Here is a 14843-nt window from a genome sequence, read left to right as displayed (position 1 = left end):
GAGGGAGAGGCAGGCAGATCTCTGAGTCTGAGGTGATGGTCTACAGAGTGAGTTTCAGGAGAGCTGGAACTAACTACACAGAGAGATCCTATCTCAAAAAAAAAACCAAACCAACCAAACAAAGCAAAACAAACAAAACCCAAAACAACAAACTAAAGAAAAGTAAAGCTACCAGGTATGGAGGCACATATCTTTAACCCCAGCATAGGAGGGAGGGGCAGAGGCAGGTAGATTTCTTGTGTTCTCTTGTGTTTGAGGCCAGCCTGGGCTACAGAGTGAGTTTCAGACCAGTCAGGGATACACAATGAGAATCAGACCAAAAAACCAAACCAAACCAAACAAACAAAAAACAACAACTAGAGAGAGATGGTGTTAAATCATTTAAAGTTCTGGATGTGTAGCCTTGTAGGCAATGAGAGTGGGAGTGAGGAAGGTGGAGACATTTCATTACCACCTTTCATACTATTTCTCCTTCCTCACATGGGTCTAGAGTTCTTTAGTGAAAGAAAGCAAAGACAACAATACAGATAGCAAAGATACAATTAAGAAATAAAAAGAAAGTATTTATGTGGCTCCAACAAGATGCTATCATGTATGAAAATATATTTCATGTTTTCAATCCTCAGTTGAGGTCTTAGAAAATACAAATGACACGGGGGTGTGGGGGTGTGGGTAGTGGCGATTGCCTTTAATCCCAGAGGCAGCGGCAGGTGGATCTTTGTGAGTTAGAGGCCAGCTTGGTCTACAGGAGCTAGTTCCAGGACAGCTAGGACTAGGACACAGAGAAACCTTGTCTCAAAAAACAAAACAAAACAAACAAACAAAACCCAAAATACAAGTACGTGACATTATAAATTTGCAAAGTACGTCTCTATATAAAGCCTTTAATACTGCCACCTTGTGGTGGCAAAATAACTATGAAGGAAAACCCTTGCATTATCCAAAATTTAAAATCTTTATGCTGTGTAGTAATGCATGCCTATTATCACAGCAGTAGGGAGGCAGGAAAAGGTGGATGGTTTCAGGTTAGAGGCCGGCGTGGTGTACATAATGCATTTCAGGCCAATGTAGAGACTCTGTCTTAAAAAATCAAAACCCAATAAAAGATTTAATAGTCCCTGTCTTCACAATTCTTTTTTTTAAATATTTATTTATTTATTATGTATACAATATTCTGTCTGTGTATATGTCTGCAGGCCAGAAGAGGGCACCAGACCTCATTACAGATGGTTGTGAGCCACCATGTGGTTGCTGGGAATTGAACTCAGGACCTTTGGAAGAGCAGGCAATGCTCTTAACCACTGAGCCATCTCTCCAGCCCCCTCTTCTTAAACATCTATGTAAAACTGACCTATTCATTACATTTCTCTAAAAGCTGTTTAACTTGTTTAACTTTAAATCCTATTTCTGTTCACACATACACACCCCCTCCCAATATCAAGACTAGGCAAGTGATCTACCATTGAGCTACCCTTCAGTTCCCAACAGCAGCATTTTAATAATAAAAGTATAAATCATGTTGTAATTGCAACACATGATGGGGCAGGTCTGAAGCCAGCTTCGGATATCTGGTGAAGCCTTGTCTCAAAAAACAAAAAAGTAACAGTATGGGGGCTGGGGAGATGGCTCAGTGGTTAAGAGCACTGTCTGCTCTTCCAGAGGACCCGGGTTCAATTCCCAGCAACCACATGGCAGCTCACAACTGTCTGTAATTCTAGCTCCAGGAGACCCAACACTCACGGCAAAACACCAATGTATGTAAAATATAAATAAATTTTTTTTTAAAAAGTAACAGTACAATTAATTTCTCACTTTTCAGATGTAGTTCTGTGAATTTTACAAGAAAATAGTTGTGAAAATGTAACAATTAAAACTTACTTATCCATTCTCCCTGGAGGTCTATAGGGCCCCTACAGTCATCTGCTTCTGCTTTTCTGCTGCATGGAAACCACTGCATCTGGAAAGATGACTTTCCAGATCATCTATTACAGTGTGACATATAAGTAGCACAATGTGATGCTTTGGGCCCGGCAGCCTCCACTCAGCATAACCTTTCTTGAGATGTACTCATGTGTATCCCTTCTTCTTACAGGAGAGTGCTAGTCCATTATGTCGATGTGCCAACTGAATGAACTGCCTTCAGCTAGACCAACTGAAGTAACAGAACTGCAAGTATTCCAGCACTGTCTTTTTTGTTTTTTTCTTTTTACTGTGTATACAGCGTTCTGCTTACATGTAAGCCTGCGTGCCAGAAGAGGGTGTCAAGGTTGGGCACCAGGCATTTTATGTGGATAGTCTTAAATACTCTTGAGCATATTATCTAGGAGTGAGGTTGCTTGATTGCAAGGTGAAGTGCACATATAATTTCCTAAGAAACTGCAATACTACTTTAAAAACAAGTGGAATGTAGTATTCTATCAGGCATCCTTAGCAGCAGCAAGCTATTTTAATGGCAGGAGTATCTAAACATTTTTTTTTTTTTACGTATTTCTTGTGATTAAAGATGTTGGACATCGCAGGGAGGTGGTGGTGGTGCGCGCCTCTAATTCCAGCACTCATGAGGAGGCATAGGCAGGCAGATCTCAGTGAGTTTGAGGTCAGCCTGGTTTACAAAGCAAGTTCCAGGACAACCAGGGCTGCTACACAGAGAGACCCTGTCTTGAAAAACAAACAAACAAACAAACAAACAAAAACCAAAAAAAACCCCACCAAAAAATAAAAGAGGAACATCAGCTACAATACACGAAATATGTATTTTCTGCTCACATCTTTCATGAGGAGTCTATGCGGTGTTGGTTATTTTAAATTGGTTTTCTAGTTGAGTGTATACATTGTGATTTCACTGATTTCCTGCTTCATTTAAAATTTTGTCTGCCTTAATTTGGAAAATGAAGTTAGTCCTTGGACAAAGTCTGTAAATACCTTCATTACTTCTCTATGACATCCACAAGAAATGTTTTTTTTGTGGTTTTTTTTTTTTTTATTTTTTTTGCAACTGCTCTGTACGAGAGAGCGTGGCCTGAAAGAACAGATGATCCCCAGGGCCACTTGGTTGTGACAGCTGGAGCTCCCAAGTGTCATTCAAACAGTCCTGTACATGTCACTTTAAAGCAAGGATAAAGCTTAACACGGAGCCAGCTTAGGAAGTGTTGATACAGTGTCAAAGTAGGACAAACTGGATTTGGAGCCTTGAGACAAAACTTGTTGACACCCTCCCCGCCCCCCATATTGTAGGTTATTCTACTTCACCATCTCCACTTCATACTGCCATACTTGGGACCTTTATGACCAACCGCTCTCAAAGTTTCCTCTCTAGGGTTCTTGTCTCAATAGTGCCCTACAACCAAGATGACAGATTTAAAAAACCAAATCGACATCCCTTCATTTAAAACTCCCAAAGGACCACGTATTCCTCAGCCTAGGTCCGTCCGACTGTTCCTGCTGTTGGCTTTTAGGCTCACTTCTGAGTCCTCTGCTTCCTCCTAACTCTTCCACTTCATGTCTGGGCTAACTATCCAACCTCTCCTCTCCATGTATTAGTTCATTAGAGTATGTGTAGGGATGGAGGTTTGGCTAAGTGGTAGAGCATTTGTTAGCAGGTAGAAGGCCCTGGTTTGCTTTGCAACCCTAATGAAGACTGAAAAACAAAAATCAAAGAATGTTTTGTGCTCCTGGCAATAGCCTACACTCTTCCTATTATCAGCAATATCACCACCACCCCCTGCCGAGACAGTCTCATGTAGCCTTGGCTGTCCTGGAACTCACCATGTAGACCAGATTGGTCTGGAACTGAAGAGATCTGTTTGCCTCTGCCTCTAAAGTGCTGGAATAAAGGGACGTATACTCAAATCGAAGAAATTCTGCATGACTCAATTCCTATTTTTGGTAGAGGGTCCTGAATCCAGGACCTTGTGCATATTAAGCAGTGCTCTATTACTGAAGTACAACTATATTATGTACTTCTTTTTCTGTTTTACAAAAAGTGGAGGGCAGAGGCTGGCTATAATAGAGCACACCTGTAATCCTAGCACTTGGGAGGTGGACGAAGGTTCTCAATTTGGGATCATTCTTAGTCACAAAACAAATCCTCATCTATGAAAAGAAAATCCTCATCCTGAAACAGGAGCAGTGTGTTTAAGTGGCTGCAGAGGCAGAGGCAGTCTTGCTGAATATTGTGCACTGCCACCCAGGCAAACTTGTAATTTTGTGATGTGCTCAATCAGCATTCCATCATTAATCAGTTTCATACTATACCAACTACCCTCCATTATGATTTGGGTTCTTTGTGCCAAATGTATTATAACGGAAAATTAAAAGAACACTTTAAAAAACTGAACTGTGCCATTAGTTTTAGAACACACAAAGTTGCCTGTTTCATAGCATAGAAACTGGTATTTGTAAAACACACAAGGATCCATTTCCATATCCTGTGAATGCCAGACATCCAGACTGGACATGAAGAAAAGCAAACAAGCAGTCACCTACTAAGGGATAATGTCTTTTTCCTTCCTAGACTGTAGATGTAGTGAGGCAAAAATTAAAAATTCCAAGTTGAAAAGACTTTTAGGTAGTCATGTGAGAAGTTGCATCAATGTCTTTTTCCTTCCTAGACTGTAGATGTAGTGAGGCAAAAATTAAAAATTCCAAGTTGAAAAGACTTTTAGGTAGTCATGTGAGAAGTTGCATCATTATCACACACTTTTATTGAGTGCCCATAGAATTCCCGGCACGTTCATGGTGTTTACATAGCTTTGCTGATACGCTGACCTTGCCCTTAAGGAGCTTACAATCTAGCGGGAGAAAGACGAGAAACGCAGGTGTGAAAGCAATGAGTGAACAGACACTACAGACTGAAAATTCACCATCAACATAAAACACATATTGCAAAATGAGTTAATGGGGGATGGCAAAGATGGTGGATAGCCTTGGTTATATTCCTGACTTCCTGAAGGACATAGATTTAAAATAGGCAAGAGACAAGAGTGAAGTTAAAACACCCAGGATACAAATGAGGTAAGTTCTCCCTTCCTCCCTGTACTTGGGGCACAAGGACTACAGGGGTAGTGGTAATGGGGAGACAGTTTGCAGGACTCTTAGCACCTCTAACCACAGTGGAGCTGGATGACAACAAAGCTACCATGTAGACGACAATCCTAAACTGGTTCAAAGGAGAATAAAAAAGTTTTTCTGCATCAGTTCTATTACATATATAATGCTTCAGGTTAAATGTTTAAGTTGGCTAGAGATGCCACCATGTTAAAGACCAGTAGGCCAGTTATGAAAATACAGATGTGGCAGAGTTACATAGGTGGTGTAGCTCCAATACTGGAAGTTAGTGGATTTGTTGAAAACTTCACCTGTTTATGAAGAAAGTACATTGGCAAATCAAAACGGAAACAGCTAGAGGTAGAAGCTATTCAGAATAACCTGACGGCTATGTTTCATGTAGAACTGAACAAAGGCAAAACCCTTAACACTGTAAGAGATGTTATCTAGTACATCCCCACTGACTGTGAGTTAAATTATGGGAACTTTCCATTATTCTTTGGAAAAAGACTCTTTTAGTCAAGTTGGAGAGTTAGATAGTATTACTCTATCCCCAAACAGTAAAAAGGCAGGCTTGGGATGTAGCTCAGCGGTGTTCAGCATGCTCAACACACATACACCCAAGCACACACACAATAAAATGGCAGCTGTATACTAATGAGAAAGGGCTCAGCAGGATGGAGAGGCACTGAGGAAACTATCTGGAAGGCAAGTCACTACAGGCTGATTCCACCATAAAGTCATGGAGATTATTAGATACTCTTAGCAGCTGTTTCAAATTACGAGTAAAAACAGACTGGAAGAATCTTTGGGTAAAATTAGCAACTATAGTCAAAGAGTTCATTAGCTACAGATATTGTGTCCTCCTAAGTCTTTTATCCATTCAAAGGTGACAACTTAATCCAGTGGTATTTATTGGTGGGGCATTTGGTATGTGGTAAGATTAGACAAGGTCATTATTAGAGCCTCCAAGATGACATGTTTGTGGGCCAAGAAGAAACCCAGCAAAAGGACATATATATTCATATAAGCGCCCCACTTCCTGTCATGTGATTACCAGAGGACAGCAAACACTACATTCAGCCCCTTGGACCCAAGTGAATGTCTTTAAAACTTACCCAGCCCGACGTATTCAATTATTAAGAGAAAATAAAAACTACACTAACACAGCTATCCAGATTAGAAGTCAAACACGGTTAGGGAAAATAAGGATACAGGCTTTAAGAGGCTTTTTTTTTTTTTGAGTGTGTGGGTATATACATGGAGGTCAGAGGCCAACTTTTGAGTCAGTTTTCTCCTTCCACCAAGTGAGTTCAGAGATCAAATTTAGGTCATCAGGCTTGGAGTTAAGTACCTTTACCCTGTGAGCCATATTACCAGGCCCAAAATCGCTTTGCAGAAGAACCAAGAATTTAAAGAGTTAAGTAAGTTGGGGTGGGCAGCATACTTTCAGATATAAGGGAGATGAAATCTGTGGAGAAAAGGCAAGAAACAGAGCAGAGGGAATCAGCAACAGGGCCTGCTGAAGCCCCGTGGTGGGAGGCACTTTCCTGTGTACTCAGCTGGTCTCGCAAAGCAGAAGCTATTATGCCAGAAAAAAAAAAAAAGGCAACTTGATACAGACATCGGGAGCAAATTTTCTGTTATTTTAAAGGCCCTGTTATTTTTTTTTATAACTATTCAAGTTTAATGAAATTTCTAGGTTAAGTCTCCAGGGGAAAACTTGCTAATTCTATTTTTCCCATGACTAATAATAATTAAAAAAAAGTTCAGTAGACAACTACTTCTGATCACAGTGCTCGGCTTTAAAGCATTCATCTCCCCACCCCCATTTATTTTGGGTTTTTTTGAGGCAGGGTTTCTCTGTAGCTTTGGAACCTATCCTGGAACTCCCTCTGTAGACCAGGCTGGCCTCGAACTCACGGAGATCCGCCTGCCTCTGCCTCGCGAGTGCTGGGATTAAAGGGGTGCGCCATCACGGCACAGCTACAGCATTCTTTATTAACGAGTTAATGCGCACTACACAGGAAAACGCAGTGGCATGTGCCTGTAAGCTCAGCTTCCACGAAGGCTGAGGCAGGAAGATGGTTATGAGCAGAGAAAGGAGATAGAGACCTGTCTCAGCAACACAGTAAGAGCTCGTTTTTTGAAAAGGGTTGCATTACTGCCACCAACGTGCACTGTGATTTACACACCTGTGCAACATTTACCTATGCATTTTAAATAAAGCACACATATGAACACTCGTGTAAACACACACACACACAATCTTTCTCTCGTACATATATTTGCAGTGCTAGGATAATATCCAAGGTTCCTCACATTCCAGGCAAGTGTCATAAAACTGAACTGAACCCCCAGCCCTAAAAAGAGCATGTTTTAGTAATGGGTTATTTAAGAAGCTTAACATTAAAGTGTTCAAATTTTTAGGCATGGATTTGCTAGTAAAGTATTTGGATAATACTGAATAGCTATCTGGATTTTCTAATATTAAATTATTAGGTGACATTTAATAAATCTTGCCAATAAGAAACCAAGTAAAAAAGGTGTAAGAGCACACAAACATTCAGGCTTCTAATATTATTCTGTAATTTAGGAATTCCTACTAATTCCAATATTACTCCATGTAAATTGCATGTATATGTACTTTGAGGGTAAACTAAACTAGAAGTTTTGATGGGTTCTTACAGGTAATCTTATTGAGACTCTTAGCTTGTACTGTGTGGGAGAAATCACTTTATAGTTCCGTGACATGTAGAAAGTACAATGGCCCCCAACACTATCTGGCACACGTACACACTCTGTACAGCACCTTCCTGCTAGAGGATAGGACCTGCCAATCTAACAGACGATTCCTCTTGGAATGGACCAGAATGCACCAAATGGGAAAGGATTTTGCAACTGTAATAAATGTACCTATTTAGTTTGGTCTGAAGTTTAATCAAAGGGAACTTACCCTGGGGTGTGAGGGACCTGACCTTATCGAGCCAGCTCTTTAAAAGAGGGCCTCCCCTGAGATCCCAAAGTTTCCTGGTAGTCTTGAAGAAGCAAGCGGCCAGGAAAGGATTGTGTTGCAGGAGCGCAGAGAGCAAGAGCCCCCACTTCAGATGAAACTGTAGCCTTGTCAGGCCCTGAGTAGAGGGTCAAACTCTAACTAGATTCCTGACTACAGAAACTGTGAAACAACAAACACGTCATGTTCTAGGGCAACAAACTTGAGGTAATTAGTTATTAGTCTTAAAAGACAAAACTTCATTTATTTCTAACTTTTTGTTGAAGCTGAACAACAGAGAATTGGAAAAGAGTGTTCCGTGAGTTATACTGATGTTACAACAAACGCACCATCACCCTATGAAGTGTAGTCAAGGTAAACCTAACTAGACCCTCCCACCTACATTTTAATGAAGTGTAGATAGTTCCAAATATAGAAACGTTCTAGGTTTGGCCTAGCACAATGTGGAAAATACCAGTTCCACCATACCACATGGCTACTGATGCCTTTCAAAATTACAAAATGAAACATAGATGAAATTGAGGCAGGGTTTCTCTGTGTAGTCTTGACTATCTTGAACTCATTCTTTATACCAGGTTGGCCTCTAGAGATCCTCCACCTGCCTCTGCTGGGATTAGCGGCATGCACCACCATGGTATGATGAACAGTATTAAAGTATATTTTAGACTAGGTCTACTCACACATCTTAACACAGTATTTTTATTTTTGTAGCACTTGAAAAGGGCTTGGGGTTAAACATGGCAGTTTAAGAACATGAAATATAATAACAGTTAGCTTATTAGACTTATTACTCTATTTCCCCCTTATCAGATATAATGGTTTTTGTTAAAATTCAATCAGTTTCCTAGGTCACTGAAGAATTTTTTAAAAAGTTGTGTTATTTGGGACACATTTTAGATATAGAAAAGCACACCTTAGAATTATAGAAAAAAAATCAATGTCCCATAGTGATCATAGTTAGAAACAAGTATTTAGACATTCAGGTAGCCCTTAGAGATGTGAATATTGTTCCCACACATTTTGTTTTAATTCCTGAAGCAGGATCTCATGACAATACAACCAAGGCTGTATTTGAACGAGGTGACTCTCCTGCCTCAGCTTTCTGAGAGCTGGGATCACAGGCATGACACCATGCTGAGCTACCTGCCAGAATACTTTATATACAGGTACCTATTACAAGCTCAGTGATTACTGTTTAATTAAAAAATAGTAATTATATAAGGGAGTACATGCTCACCTTCCCAGAATTCACACTTTATGCAAAAAATAGGCTTTGTATGCAATCTATCATTTGGAGCCACATGTTGGCTATGACAGTATTTAAAATATAGCTCAAGCTGTTTCTTAATCCCATTGACTTGGGAAAGTGAAGGAAGGTCAAAACCTTGGTGTCAGCTGGGAAAGGTGCAAGTGTAGACGGCGTCAACTGAACAAACTCTGTGGACGGCAATACTAACATGCCAGGACGAAGTTACAGCTTTCATGACGTCTTATGCTGGTTCTAGGAAAAAGGCTTAAGACAGGCAAGAAGCTAACAGAAGCCACTGAGGTATGCTCTAACTTAATATTAGACAGAAAAAGAAATCCACACATCACACACACACCCCATGTAAAACATTGTTTTAAGTTTTAATGTTTATTTCCCCAAGACAGCCTAGCCTGTATTCTACTTGGATAAATTTTACAAGCTAGTTTTCTGCTGCTTCTAGTTTTAAACTTTAACCATGTTTTTGATGACAAGGAATGCTGCAAAAATACTCTAGTTCAACAAAGAGTTATGATCACAAAATAATTTTTATCCATTCTACAGTGTTTCAGAATTACCAGTTGATTTTTAAACACAAAGTAGATATAGATGCTAATGGTGGCTAACCTGGTATGTTTCTTATAGCAAACTGTTGTTCATGCAACACTTGTGCTCAAAGGGGAAGGCACAGGAGTTCCTACAATGAGCCACCTTATAAAGAGTTCCTTTTGTACAAATTAATTTATGACATATTTAATTTAGTGTGCGTAACCTCACAACTGAGGTATTATTCCAATTTATAAAAACCACTTGCATAACTTTTATGCAAGTTTTAAAAATACAAAGTTTTCTCCCTAAAGTGGCTCAAAATAGATTGTTCATGGCTGCCTACATCTAAGATAAAAAGATTCTAAAACAATTCAACAGATTAGGCATATTATTGAAGGTGTTCAAACCATTACTTGATTTGTACATCTACTCAAACCCCTTCATCGGTCTTTATTCAGCAGTACATATGCACCAAATTCCATTTCAGAAGCTTCCATATCATTTTCATAGAAAACAAAATCTGAAAACAAGTTAACATTTCAACACAGCACAGTATTCTAGCACAACTGAAACTTCTCTTCTTTACAGGACTCAACGAAATCTAAAAATGAACTATGCTGTAGATTTACCTCATGCAAAGATCTTTATGTTATCTCTGAAAATGAAAAGAATGGCTTTTAAAGCACATTTTATACTATTATGGCAACTTGTGTGCTGCAACACAGTCTACTGTGAGGGAAATTTATGATTTTTTTCATGCAAAAATCTACACAAATTAGTTTTGATGATATGGAAAGCTTTTCATAGCATCAAACACTCATCTGGTGCAAATGCACAGGGAAACCTTCCTGAAATTTTCTGACTTGAGAAGCAACTAAAAAAGCCATACTAGGTAAATAAAAACTAAATTAAAAAAAGGGGGAGAGGGGGAAGGTAGAAGGAGAATAGAAAACACAGGCTGCAGAGTAAACCAATGTCTGCTGCTAAACCGGTCTTTGTTTTCATGTCCAGTGTACATTAACACTTGTGATCTCACTTTGATGATCTACTAGGTTTGTTATCAGCCCCCTGAAGGCGAATCAAGCTTGCATGCGTCCACATACAGCACCACAACCACACTCTACACAGTCACTCCAGGACTAGGAGTCCAGGGCATGCGTGAAGAGCCCTAGATTGGAAAGATGAACCTGGCTCTCTACCACGGAGCCAGACACTCACTCACCACTGTCCACTCACACTGCTTCTCAGCAAGCCTGGGCTCATTTCCCTTGACTTCCATGGGCATCGCTTTCATGCTTACAAGGCTTGATGACGACAGCACTTCACTTCCCTCCATTGACAGAGGGAGTCAGTGCTCCTTCTCAGGCACCAACACCTGTGACCTGTAGCCCGTTTACTCTCAACCTAAATAAGCATTCACGTCAACCTTTCCTTACATTGCCACTCATTCTCACTCGCACCCACTCGCCACCTTGACCTCATTTGGGCATATTCTGCGATTCCAAATGAAATCTTCACATTTTCTCTCCCGATTTAATGCAGCAGCAGATCCCATGAGCCAAGCTTGATGGATCGAACCTTTTTATATATATGTGTATATATATATATATGTCTCAGTGCTGCATTGTACCTAGCTTCCACAATATCTTTCTAAAACTGGAACCCCTCAGTTGGTACATTGGCAGATGAATTGAAACCAAATGTTCCACCTTGAACTGCCTCTGGAACAAGGCCAGGATCTTCATCAATCTGAAGGAAAAGACAAAAAAAAAAATAATAATGTGATGATTAGCTTTAAAGCACATAAAAACTGAAGAAATAAGAAAATACATGATAGAAACCTTACAGAATAGTAAACTGGAAATGACCTCAGATTCCAAACTGAGAGGGAAAACGGTGGTACTTACTGTAATTTCTCTCATACTTAGGAAAGCAAAGGTACTGGCATTAAATTAAAAAAATGAAAAGTTGGGGGCTGGAGAGATGGCTCAGTGGTTAAGACCACTGCCTGCTCTTCCAAAGATCCTGAGTTCAATTCCTAGCAACCACATGGTGGCTCACAGCCATCTGTAATGAGGTCTGGTGCCCTCTTCTGGCCTGCAGGCATGCATACAGGCGGAACACTACACTTAGTAAATAAATAAATCTTTTTTAAAAAAATGAAGTTTCAGGCACGGTGGCACAGTCTGTGACCTTAGCACTTGGAGGGAAGGCAGAAGGGTTACTGTGCACTTTCTGTCTCATCTACATAGCGAGTTCGAGGACAACCCGTACCACAAAGGAAGAAAGACCCATGGTTCAAAAACCAGAACCAAAACCCTCAAACAAACAAACCTACATTAGCAGAAAGTAAATGTTCTAATTATAGTTTTGGAATATACAAGCTATGTTATTCCTAATTACAAATTGAGACTTCCAAACTTTCAATTTTAAGACATAATTAGCTGGGTGGCAGTGCACGCCTTTAATTTCAGCACTTGGAAGGCAGAGGTAGGTGGATCTCTGAGAGTCTGAGGCCAGTCTGGTCTACACAAAGAGAACCTGCCTACAAAAAAAAAAAATTTACACAGACATGATTAGAGCTATTTATCCTTAAGGAGCATGCTTTGTTTGCATTTTTTTCTGATGTATTTAACTTCATATTTAAATAGGATTTAGTGTGGGCATTTCTCTTTCTATTTGTTTAGATTATCATGTGGGTACTGGGTCTGCTGTAAGAGCAAGTGCTCTTAACTGCTGAGTGAACTCTCTAGCCTGTCTTCCTATACTTGCATATTTATTTATTTACTTGTTTATTGTATGTGTATGTGTGTGTATTTGTCAAATGGTACAGATGTGGAGGTCAGAGTACAACTGGGAGAGTTAGTGCTTTCTTTCCATCATGTAGGCTGATTTGGGGACTGAATTCAGACTGTCAGTCTTGCCCCTATGAGGCTTCTTGCTCGTCCTAGTGAGGACTTTTCTAGTGGCTTATGGTTTTCTCTAATATGTTACTCTTTTTAGTAATGTGAAATGTGTTATGAAACTTAGTTCTTGTTAAAAAAAAAAACCAACAAACTAAACTAAAACACTCCACCTTATGTTATATGTATGGGTATTTAGCTTGAATGTATGTTTGTGAACCACATGTGTGCTTAGCATGGAGTCCAAAAACAGGTGTCAGGCTCCCTAGAACTGGAGTTACAGATGGTTTTGAGTCACTAAGTGGGAGCTCAGAATTGAATCTAGGTCCTCTGCACGAGGAGCTAGTACTTTTAACCCCCTGAGCCATCTCTCCAGCCCCGAAATTTATTTCTTGAAAAGTTGGGAAAAAAATTCACATACTGAGCCAGGCGGTGGTGGCGCACACCTTTAATCCCAGCACTTGGGAGGCAGAGGCAGGCGGATCTCTGTGAGTTCGAGGACAGCCTGGTCTACAAGAACTAGTTCCAGGACAGGCTCCAAAGCCACAGAGAAACCCTGTCTCGAAAAAAAAAAACAAAAAAACAAACAAACAAAAAAATTCACATACTGTGTAGTGGTACATGTCTTAGCCTGAGCACTTGGAAGGCTAAGCAGGGAGACTGCATATAGTTCAAGGACAGCCAGGCACATACAGCAAAACATTTTCTAACAAAACCCAAACAAATAAACAACTCTTTAATTTTAACTACTATTTAGTGGAACTCTAAATATATTTTTATGTACTGCTCCATATATTACATAATGCATTATATTTTGAGAATTTGTTATGTTCATCTTGTCTCTTTACCTTATTTGCTTTTAACCAGCAATAAAAGAAACGACATTTGAAAATACGGACTAAGGGTTTATTGCAGGTTACACTACTATTAGTCATTTTGTTTGCTTGGCCTTTTTTTTGTTGTTTTATTTTTTTTTTTTAAATTTCTTACTTTTCCCCCCAAAATAAGGTTTCTCTATAGCTTCAGGGTCTGTCCTGGAAATAGCTCTTGTAGACCAGGCAGGCCTCAAACTCAGAGATCTGCCTGCATCTGCCTCTTGAGTGTTGGGATTAAAGGCATGTGTCACCACTGCCCAGCTGCTTATTTTTGATTTTTCCTTTTCCTTCCTTCCTTCCTTCCTTCCTTCCTTCCTTCCTTCCTTCCTTCCTTCCTTCCTTCCTTCCTTCCTTCCTCCCTCCCTCCCTCCCTCCCTCCCTCCCTCCCTCCCTCCCTCCCTCCTTCCTTTCTTTCTTTCTGAGACAGGTCTCACGTAGCCCTGGAAGACCTTGAATTCACTATAAAGCCAAAGACAGTCTCTAACTCATGGTCCTTCTCCTGCATTTGCTTCGTAAACAGTGGGTTAGAGTTGAGCACCATCACACTTACTGCCACTGTTTTTTGTTTTGTTTATAGACATGTTATTATTGCCAATTTAAAAGTATGAGAACTTAGCTGGGCAGTGGTGGCATGTGCACTTAATCCCAGCCCATGGGAGGCAGAGGTATGCTGATCTTTGTGAGTTCAAGGCCAGTCTTGTCTACAGAGCAAGTTCTAGGACAACAGGGGCTATAGAGAAACCAAAAAGAAAAACAACAAAACAGCAACAATAGTATGAGCATTAGAAATGAGCTTATCCAGTATAACAAAATTTTTTTGTTATTGAGTTAATATCTTAAAAGGATTTAAAAAATACCAAAATTTGTTTTCAAAAAAAGTGCCATTACTGTCACATCTATGTTAGCTGTATTGCATAAAATTATACACATGTACACATCCTAGTTTTCTGTACTCTTTCATCCACATTGCTTAGCATAGGAAACTATAAACACATGTATAAGTACATCGTCTGAAGAGAAGAACTGGTCAATGATCTCATAGGCCAATTTGTAGATGTCTTCATTTTCATGATTCTGAAGTTGTTCAATTTTCTCCAGTCCTGCAAGAAATTTATGAAGTGAACAATGGTAATTAATGTGCTAGAAATTACAGTAACTTTCAAACACATAATGCAATCTTCCTACTCTAAAATTGCTGGGTTATGTCTTTG

General features: G+C 39.8%; 1 protein-coding gene across 2 annotated transcripts in view; it reads right to left on the bottom strand.

Moving 5' to 3' along the window:
* Nucleotides 1–9676: 9676 nt before the first annotated feature.
* The window catches only part of Kpna4 (karyopherin subunit alpha 4), a 63145-nt gene continuing 57978 nt past the window's right edge, over nt 9677–14843 (bottom strand). For both annotated transcript variants that reach the window (XM_087899456.1, XM_087899455.1), the window contains 2 exons: nt 14638–14732; nt 9677–11603 (listed from right to left, as the gene is read on the bottom strand). In XM_087899456.1, the coding sequence (XP_087755582.1) occupies nt 11505–11603; nt 14638–14732 (194 nt within the window). In that variant the 3' untranslated portion in view covers nt 9677–11504. The remainder of the gene's footprint in view (nt 11604–14637; nt 14733–14843) is intronic.

Source organism: Myodes glareolus, chromosome 20, assembly GCF_982192425.1.
Source record: "Myodes glareolus chromosome 20, mMyoGla1.1, whole genome shotgun sequence".
NCBI lineage: Eukaryota > Metazoa > Chordata > Mammalia > Rodentia > Cricetidae > Myodes > Myodes glareolus.
The sequence above is the reverse complement of the archived record's forward strand: the minus strand, read 5'-3'. Positions and strand labels throughout refer to the sequence as shown.